General features: G+C 31.8%; 2 protein-coding genes across 2 annotated transcripts; both read left to right on the forward strand.

Moving 5' to 3' along the window:
- Positions 235–2,327, forward strand: LOC104787575 (cytochrome P450 81D11-like). Its single transcript, XM_010513182.2, has 3 exons — positions 235–900; positions 1,108–1,494; positions 1,580–2,327. The coding sequence occupies exons 1-3, from the start codon at positions 403–405 to the stop codon at positions 2,192–2,194; spliced, it is 1,500 nt and encodes a 499-aa protein (XP_010511484.1). The 5' UTR covers positions 235–402; the 3' UTR covers positions 2,195–2,327.
- LOC109133021 (defensin-like protein 43) lies at positions 5,044–5,554 on the forward strand. Its single transcript, XM_019245555.1, has 2 exons — positions 5,044–5,185; positions 5,336–5,554. Exons 1-2 carry the CDS (start codon positions 5,101–5,103, stop codon positions 5,494–5,496), a joined length of 246 nt encoding a protein of 81 aa, XP_019101100.1. The 5' UTR covers positions 5,044–5,100; the 3' UTR covers positions 5,497–5,554.

Raw genomic sequence — 11,197 nt, forward strand, 5'->3', positions numbered from 1 at the left:
TGGCCGTTCTTCATGTCAAAAGACTGAGTTATAACAAGGTCATGGTTTGTGGAGATACGGAAACCTTGTATAAAAAGACATCTCACTTATCTAATGGTGGTCATAAACATCATCAAAGCGATCAGTCTCTTATAGCGACCCACTTGAAGGACACCGAGAACATTGCCCATTCTTAATAGACCCGTGCGGTGTGTTAATGCCTTAATAGGGAAAAGTCCCATAAAATTTACCCATGTGAGATATGACCTCTTCTTTTTTTTTATTTTGGGTTCTCACAAAGGCCTTTCTCGAGATGTGTTCAATAATCCATTTCCAAGATTTCTCAACCATATCTTGCTCTGCTCTGCTATAATCAATCATTCTCGGAGAAGAAGGACAAAAAAAAAAAATACTTCTCATCAAATGATCCTAATCCTCACATCCATCATCATCCTAATTGTATCTCTCACACTCCTCATCAAAAACCTCAAACCAAACCAAAACCTTCCTCCATCACCACTGTCCTCACTTCCAATCATCGGCCACCTCCGTCTCCTCAAACCACCCCTCCACCGCGTCCTCCTCTCCGTCTCCAAATCGCTAAACGATTCCCCGATTTTCTCCCTCCGTCTCGGTAACAAACTCGTGTTCGTCGTCTCTTCTCTTCCGATCGTCGAAGAATGCTTCACCAAAAACGACGTCGTTCTCGCGAACCGTCCCAAATCGATGGCTTCGAAACACATCTCTTACAATTACTCGTCTATGGTCTCGGCTCCGTATAGTGAACATTGGAGAAACCTCCGACGTATCGGCGCCGTCGAGATTTTTTCCAATCACCGTCTTAATAAGTTTTCCTCTATCCGCCGCGACGAGACCCGCCGACTTATCGCTCGTCTCTCTCGCTCTCAGAACTCTTCACTCGTAAGTGATTAGTGAAGCTTACTTACTAATTTATTACTAGTATTTAAATTTCGGCCTTAACCCCTAATTTAAGATAAAAATTTAGGCCTCAATCATTAACTAATGCTAAAGTTAGGCCTTAATAACTAATTTAGTATAAATTCGGGCTTAGGTATGATTTGTGTGATTAGTTTAACATTAAAGGTCTTATATAATCAAATTTTGCAGGAGTTTGCGAAGGTTGAGATGAATGCAATGTTATCTAACTTATCATTCAACAACATCATTAGAATGGTGGCTGGAAAATGTTACTACGGAGACGGCGCAGAGGATGATCAGGAGGCTAAACGTGTGAGGCAGCTTATCGCAGAGGCGATGAGTTGTTTTGGTGCTGGACATGCGGCTGATCATTTACCGGTCTTGAGATGGTTTACAGATTTCGAGAGACGGGTAAAGAAGATCGCTGGGAGGCTTGATGAGTTTTTCCAAGGATTGGTTGATGAGAAACGAGCGGCAAAGGAGAAGAAGGAGAATACGATGATTGGTCACTTGCTTTCTTTGCAAGAATCTCAACCTGAGTACTATACAGACCACACCATCAAAGGAACCATGCTCGTAAGTAACCACAACAAGTTCATAAGTCGATTTAAGTCAATGGTCGTCTCATTTAGTTTATTTCGTCTATGTGTGTAATGTGCAGTCTCTTATACTTGCGGGGACTGATACATCAGCGGTAACATTGGAATGGGCATTATCGAACCTATTGAACTATCCAGAGGTACTAAAAAAGGCGAGAGATGAAATCGATAATAAAGTTGGCTTAGACAGGCTTGTGGAGGAATCAGACATCTCAAACCTTCCTTATCTTCAGAACATTGTCTCTGAAACGTTGCGGTTATACCCTGCAGGGCCAATGTCAGTCCCGCACGTCGCGTCGGAAGACTGTAAAGTAGGAGAATATGATATGCCTCGTGGTACAATGTTATTAGTGAACGTGTGGGCTATACACAGAGATCCTAATCTATGGGATGATCCTGCGAGTTTCAAACCAGAGAGGTTCGAGAAAGAAGGAGAGAGTCGTAAGCTAATAACGTTCGGGTTAGGAAGAAGGGCGTGTCCCGGGGCCGGACTAGCTCAACGGTTAGTAAGCTTAACTCTTGGGTGTCTGATTCAATGTTTTGAGTGGAAGAGGCTTGGAGAAGAAGAGGTGGATATGACCGAATGTGGAGGACTCACGATGCCTAGAGCTAAACCTTTGGTCGCCATGTGCAGAGCACGGGACTTTGTTGGTAATATTCTACGTGAGTCTGCTTAATTTGTATAGTAGACTTTTGTAAATGCTAATACATGTTTTAAGGCGACGGTTTACGTCTGTATGCTGGCATGTTGCTGTTATTATTTCATTTGTATTTGTACTACGTTACGTAAAACGTAATATTCAGTCAAAACGATGGATACAAGACAAAATCGATTATGACACACACAAAACATTTGTATAAATTAAAAATCCATTTGTATTTAGGGTCTGAATTTGTATTTAGGTTCTGAATAGTAATCGCACATTTAGTAGTCCGGGACAAACAATTTGATAGTGTGGTACGTGTGAGACAAATGTATTTGCGGGACAAGTGCGGTTACTCCAAAATAAGCGGTGCAAAATAATGTTTGATTGGTGAAAAACAATTTGCGGTACAGAATTCATATTATATTATTAATAACTAGTATAATTATGTAATTTCACTTTTTGTATTAGTAAACAAAAATTTTAATTTCTAAATTTCAAATATCAAAATTTATTTAAACTAAAAATTTTAATTTTTAAATTTTAAATACCAAAATTTATTTAAACTTCAAATTTGATTGGTAATTTGATTGGTCGTGTGGATACATAATTTAATATATTAACAATATTAGTATAGTTTAAAGTTTTAAAAGTTAGTGTTATTTAACAAACAATTTGAATATATCATTTCTGAATTTTAAATATTAAATTTATTTAAATTAAAATATAATCATATATATATATATATTTATTGTTAAATTAGTTAAAAAGTTCAATCATAAAAAGTACTACAGAATAAAAAGAACTATTTTGAAAAACAAATTATAAATCAATTTGTTATTATATTAAAAGTTTCAAAAAGAAATCTATTTGTTATTAAAAAACTGGATTTATTAATGGTTATATATGCATATATACTACTATCTACTATTAGAAATGATAAGAAAGAGAATACAAAGAAGTTATTTTTTATTTATTAGTTGCATATGTATTATGTGGATTAAAAAAATATATAATTATTATTATAATTAAAATCTAAGATATATATATTGGCGTTTTTGTCTTGAAAACCGCTGGGTAAACTGTATTTCTCTTTAAGAAAGCGGTACAAGGCTTTATCCAAAGGATAAAACCGCTTTTGTTTTTTTATTTTTTTTGAGAAAAACACAAATTCTAGAAATACTTATGATTGGTGTAAAGGTTGCGTTTTTCACAAAAAATGCTTCGGATTCCGCATATAGCTGTTTCCAATCACAGCCTTAGGGGGTGAATGGAAACATGAGATAAGCGGTTTTCAAGAAAAATTTTGACAAAACCGCACATGGTTACCAATCATACAGATAATTATAAATTTGTGTTTTCAAAAAAAAAAAGTTAGTGATTTGCAGTTTTATGTATTAATTTTTGCTTTGGACCGCTTTTGTAGTGTAACATGTGTTTTATGCAGCAGTTTTCAACTAAAAACTGTAGTAACACTACACTATTATTTTAACAATTAAATTCATATACAAAAAACATATAACTATTAATAAATAATTTAGTAGTATGTACATATAACTATTAATAACTCCAGTTAATCTTATACATAAATAATTTTTTTATGATTCAATAAATTTAGATATTTAAAATTCTCAATATTTTTCTATTAACACAAAGAACATAATAATTTACAATTATATTAATTATTTATAATTTTTAAATTTATTCATATAATTGTTGTTACAATAATAATATATATATATATATAAAACAAAAAAATAGTTATTAATACAAAACAAATTAGAATAGATAATTATACTAGTTGTTAATAAATCAATATGAAATCCGCACTGCAAATAGTATTTGACCAATCTAACATTATTTTGTACCGTTTAATTTGCATTAACCGCATTTTTCCCGCAGGTACCGCAGTTTAACCGTACCGCACTATCAAATCGTTAGTTCCACACTATCAAATCCACTGTTACCATTCAGACCCTTAAAGTTAAACTCGTACAATTCATATTTTGGATCAACTATATTAAAGAAGAGAGTGTTTCAAAAACTGTTAACTTGGGAGTAACATGTGTCGTATGAGAGTTCGACATCTGTCCAAAATTAACAAAATTAATTTAAACTATTTACTAATACAATAATATATGTGTTTTCACAAATTTAAATATACTAACATGTATTTTAATTACACTTATGTATATCATTATATTAAAAATAACTAATATATAACAATAAATAAATAATACAAAAATAAAATAAAATAATACCATGACACGTTTTATGGTTGACCGAATACATTTAAATGTGAATTACATTATCAACAAGCAAACACCTATAAATATTTTACATCACATTATATTATAAAACTATATTGTAATGTCATTTTAGTAACCCATTAACCTCTAAAATTTATTTTACATTAAAATAAAACTAAATACCTTAAAAACAAATTTAATTCAAATTAGTTTTATGACTTATATTTTAGGGTCTGGTCAACTTTATTTTTTTGTTAACGGTCAACCTTGGTTCTTAAGCAAATTAAAAAAAGGAATAAGTTTTGTATATAAGAATAGTTATAAAAATAAAAATATCTTTTAGTCAACCTTGGTTCTTAAGCAAATTAAAAAAAGGAATAAGTTTTGTATATAAGAATAGTTATAAAAATAAAAATATCTTTTAGTCAGAAAAATATTGTTTAGTATATGTGGAAGAGCCACAAATGTTAAGAAAAATATTTTTTTAGTCAAAAAAATATATTATTAGTATATATGAAAAATGCATCAATGGTAAGAAAAACAATTGTAAACTTGTTTTTTTGAACCACAAAACCTTAATGCTCTATAAATAGAGCTTGTACTTACAATCTAGAAAATCACAGAACACATTTATCTAATATAAATACCACTTTATAGTTGATAACTTTGATATATACTGCAAGCAAGAAAATGGGTATCACAAAGACTTCAATGATCTTTTTATTCTTGATAGTATTGACAGCATCTTTGTTGAATTACAACGTCTTGGCTTCAGGTAACTTTTTTTATTTATATGTTGTTGTTTGCTAATATAGGATTCATCACTTGAAAGCACTAACATTGATATATATATATATATATAAATACGATTATATATTTGTATATAATATTCATGCATGTGTGTGGTGATTTGGTGGACGTGCAGAGATCAAACCTACAGGGAGAATCGATGATATGTGCAAGACTACTTGTTCGGCAACATATGGAAATGGTAAATGTGGGGCAGACTGTAGAAAGGCTGGGTTCTCATCCGGACAATGTGCTACTTCTGGTCCTTTCGTAAACAAATGTTGTTGCACCAAGTGATAAAACCGACCTTTTGTATTTGCAGTTAACATTCATATATGTTTTTTCTTTTGCCATAAACAACACAAATACAATAAAAATATAATATAATTATCTTATTCTATGTCTTTCTAAAAAAAAATACCAAGTATACACTATATCAGTCTATCCGACTATCATCATGCTAAATTGCTAATCGAGTCGCATCAATACAGATGTGTTATGAAATGGATAATTACTGATGTGATTATCCATCACTTCAAACCTATCTCTTTCTATTATTTTATTATTTACTTTCACTCTAAGTAACTTATGCTTATGAGCTTATCTTGTTTTAGCTTGGGCACAAAATTACCGTAGTATATATATACGTGAGATCATTGTTGTAATAGAGAAGAACATAACAATAAGAGAGAAGAATTTATCACTTCATCACTTTACTTACCTCTCGTCTCTCTCTTTATTATAGTAGTGTATATTACATACACATATACATATATTATATAATAATTTTATATATTTGCGTTATATTTTATAACACGTTATCAGCACGATATCTTTATTGCTGGAGCTTTTATGAAGTAAGTAAGTTTATATTGTTTCAATTATATTCATAAAACATAAATATTATAGGCATCGTGAAATTATGCCTTTTTCTGGATTGATCGTCATAAGTTGTAGGCGTTGCCTCCTTTACGATCAAATCTATAGCTAAATCATATTCGGATAGATCGTTAGATGGGAGGATCTGCCTCCTTTACGATCAAATAAAAGCTATGTCTATTCCGGATAGATAGATAGTTATATATGGTAGGTTCTGCCTCCTTTACGATCAAATAAAAGCTATGTCTTTTCCGGATATATAGATCGTTATATATGGTAGGCTTTGCCTCCTTCAAGATCTAACAAAAGACTATGTCTTTTCCAGAAAGATCGTTAAAAATGGAAGGCTATGCCTCCTATATGATCAAATATAAAGGCTATGTCATTTTCTGGATTGATCGTTATCAGTGGTAGGTTTTATCTCCTTTGCGATCAAATATATAGTTATGTTATATGCGAATTGATCGTTTGATATATGGTAGGCTCTGCCTCCTTCACGATCAAATAAAAGCTATGTCTTTTTTGGATAGATAGATCGTTATATATGGTAGGCTTTGCCTCCTTTGCGATCATATATAAAGTTATATAATATTTGGATTGATCATTTGATATGGTAGGCTTCGCCCCTCCTTCACGATCTAGCGAAAGGCTATGTCCTTTCCAGAAAGATCGGTTTTGCCTTCTATACGATCAAATATAAGGCTATGTCATTTCCGGATTGATCGTTATATATGACAGGCTCTGCCTACTCTACGATCAAAGAAAAGTTATGTCTATTAAATTTATATATATAAGGCTATAACTCTTATTTTATTCTCTGAATTTATAGTTTGTTTATTTAATTTTGTTTATACGTAAAGAATTATTATATGCGTTATATAAGATTTAAAGACAATGAAATGTCTTTACAATAAAAAATATATTTCTCTTATGAGAATATATAAAGCACGTGTATATATTTTATACAGTGCAAAAGTAATTGGAAGGTCTAGATGAGCTATTATCTCGGCTTTCAAAGACATCAGATTCATAATTATTGATGTCTATTGTTCTCCAAAGTCTCAAAGAAACTCATGAAGTTTCAAAGATATTTTGTCTTAATAAAATTATTATGTTGAGACTATAAATAAATATGGTATCGCAAGATCGGCCATATTAGAGACATGCATATATATGATTATATCATGCAAAAACAAAGATGGCAAAATGATAGTAAATATGAAATTTCTTAATGCTTCAAACATAACATTACCGGTCAATCAATGATATTAAAAATCATTGAGAATTTGTTCAGAGGAACAAAAGTTCTTTCAAAAGTATTGCATGTCCCCGTTCACATTTCATTAGGTTGTAAGCATTGCACTTCATTCATATTTCAGGTAACATCTAATTTATGTTGAATTTATTTAAGTTTATTTAAATTCATTTAAATTTCTATCTATTGTTTATGGAGTCGATGGTTATATACCGCCTCCTTAATTCTATAGTAGGCTACGCCTCCAGAATCATATAGTGTTGGTCCATTCACCATCCTTTTGGATTAACAAGCTCATTGTATATATATGATGGTTTGATTTCTGTAATAAATCCCCAAATTAAAACCCAAAAAAAAAATTAACCGATCTAAAAATAAAAAGTCATCATCTTTAGAGGGGATAATACTAGTCCCACATCTTTATAAGGATCTAAGATAATACACATGACCCAAATCGGTATGTTGTTGATCCTAAAGTGGGATTCAGTACGAGATGAATGAACTCCAAGAGTTATCATCTCGAGGGGGAGAATTAAAGGAATCCCACATCGATAATAAGTCGATAAACTTTGATGAATTTGACACTCCAGAGCGATATAACTCTGGTGAAGTCATATTCTATAGTTTATCACATATATATGACGCATGTGATAAAGTGGAACATCCATGATGTTCACTCTTGAAATGAGCTACAATGAATCGTTCATAGCGCAACCCCAAGAGATTGCAAAACGGGTCTTTGTGATTTAATCTCCATGTCAAAATATGGAACATGCAATTTTGCATGTAGTCGATATTATATATGAGATCAACAATCTATAAAGAAATATTTCTCCCATGTTATGTATTCATGGTTGGAGATCAATTATTTCTCATTTTGAATCTTATGGGTGTGTGATATAAATTTTAAAATGCTCCTCCACACCGCATAAAAATATCATCCACAGAAGATGAAATATATAGATGCGGGAGATGAATCTCGGCTCTAATAATGTTAAAGCAATCTTATGAGAGATGTGCTTATTGCAAGATTTGCATATCATCATGTTGGATGATAAAGATCCCATCAGTGTGGGGAAATCATAGAATAGTTTGGATCTTTGAACAAATGAATATAATGAATATAAACTTGATAGTTCAAAAGTTCAAAAGACCACTATTCAAAATGTATACTGCAAATCAAATGCAAAAAGCTGATGGATGAGATTTCATATTGATCCTCGCTTAAATGAATATGAGCTTGTAGTTCTAAGAAATCTCACATCCCAACTAGAAATGCTCCAATAAAATATGTCTCTAACGGATGACATACTAAGTCTATGACACATAAGAAACATGATAGACTACTTTGGTTCCTAAGATAAATAAAATCCTCGAAAAGAAAAAGGAGCAAATTAAAAGGATGATTATACTCTCAAAAGAGGAGCAAATGAAATCCTAAAGAAGAGTAGATAGACTCTTAAAGAAGAGCTAATAGACTCACAGAGAGGAGCAAAGATACTCCTCAAGAGGAGCAGAAAAACCGATTGATATGGTTAATAATGAAATCAGGTACCTGAATAAAATCATTTATATAATGATTAAAGAGATCTTGATTAACCATGTCATTACAGGAAATTTAGAACCAAAGACATAATGTCGACAATAAAAATTTTATATCGCGCAATGTGATTAATGAGGATCATAAATCTCCGTTTTGTGAGTGTATAGAGATTTATATTGGCCAATAAAAGAGATAGTCAAGTCTATATTAAACTTGCATGAAAGACGAGTAATTTTTGGACTAGTGGTCCAAACATTAAAAGGGTATAATGATATATAACAAAATGGTATGTCGCGCCATGTTTTGTTTAAGTACCCAGTATCAATCAAAATTGATGTTATATGATGACTTGAAATACATCTCATGGGATGCTTGAAGAGCTTATCCCGAAAGATATATGATATCATAATTATGTTCTCGAGAACTCATAACAGTGATGATTTTGAACATCATCAAAACTCTTGAAGAGTTATTTGGAATAAAAGATCTTGGAAAGACAAATATGTCTCAAGATATTCCAAACTAAATATCTATCGAAATAGATGTTATACTAATCACTTCTAAAGGAAGTCATATATATATATATATATATATAGATATAGTCATATTAGATTATATATAAATGCTGACGAGCATTTATATATCTTATGAATCGTGCATATCATTTTCTACTAATCTCTTTGCAGCATATAACTCATTATCTATGAGTAGATTTTGAGTATGAGTTAAAACGTATCTTCTATTGCAAAAGTATGATTAACTTGGGCTTAATATATTTTGGAACCCTCAAGTTTGGTCTAGTTGTTTTTGCAGATGGAAGATTTATATCGGATCAGTATAAAGATATATCGCAAAACAACGACTTCGTGACCTTTCATTGATAGATTTTTTGGCTATCGCTTATTCAAGTCATGCCAAAATAGTTGTGCTTCATATGCCATATCGAGAATGGCTCAGATGATGCCCAAACGTCAACCAATAGTTCTCTACCTAAGATTGGAGCCTCATAACATGTTGGCAAAGAACTTCAAACTGAGGGTTTGATCAGCATCAACTAGTTAATGCTTGTTGAGACCCATTAGCAAGAAGCAACCGAAAGGCAACAACACTGTTTGAAGACTCTGTTGCATATGTCACCCAAATCAAAGGAAGCTACACCAAGAGCGACAAAATAAGACATATTCCTCTCTTACACTCAAGAATTCGAGAAGAATAAGGAAGTAGTTAGCCAGTCCATCAACTCAAGTAACAATGTAGCAGAGTTATTTAAAAATGTGCTTCCGACTATCTCATTCAGAATGCATATTCAGAGACCAAAATGCATCTTTTGAAGAAGATACTTCCAGGGGAGAATATGATGATTCGGGTGGCTGCACTCTTTTTCCTTTATCATGGTTTTTATCCCACTGGGTTTTTCCATGATAAGGTTTTTAACGAGGCAGCAAATAACACGCAAAATATCGATCTCAAAGAAGAATGTCAATGGTGAAGGTCTATCTCTCTTCAGAAGAATGAAGAGAATGATCGATATGGATCATCTACGGAACATATGAAGAAAAGTAGTCGTTTGTTCGAAGCAAATAATGATCGATATGAGTCATCTACGAAACCTATGAAGAGAAAAAGACTCCTTTTTTCCAGGGGGAGATTGTGTTACTGTACTTTTTTTCCTTTATCATGGTATTTATCCTATATAGTTTTTCTATTGTAAGGTTTTTAATGAGGCAGTACACAATAAATAAATGATGATAGATAAGTAAAGGGGAGTGTTATGAAATGGATAATTATTGATGTGATTATCCATCACTTCAAACCTATCTTTTTCTATTATTTTATTATTTACTTTCACTCTAAGTAACTTATGCTTATGAGCTTATCTTGTTTTAGCTTGGACACAAAGTTACCATAGTATATATATACGTGAGATCATTGTTGTAATAGAGAAGAACATAACAATAAGAGAGAAGAAGTTATCACTTTATCACTTTACTTACCTCTCGTCTCTCTCTTTATTATAGTAGTATATATTACATACACATATATACACATATACATATATTATATAATAATTTTATATATTTGCTTATGTTTTATAACAAGATGTGTATAACAATTTCTCAAGTATATTTCAATGTTCTCTCTCCCGTATAAAGTGAGAGTAAATCACCTAGTCATCGTTATTAAAAATGATCTAACTTATAAATTATGTTAACTAGGGAATGAGAATCCGCGCGTTGCGCGGGGTTTTTTGCTAATCATACTTGGGTTAAATTTTATGTTCACTTAATGGTATATCATTAATAAAAAACTTATATATACTG

Source organism: Camelina sativa, chromosome 5 (genome assembly GCF_000633955.1).
Source record: "Camelina sativa cultivar DH55 chromosome 5, Cs, whole genome shotgun sequence".
NCBI classification, from domain to species: Eukaryota; Viridiplantae; Streptophyta; class Magnoliopsida; order Brassicales; family Brassicaceae; genus Camelina; species Camelina sativa.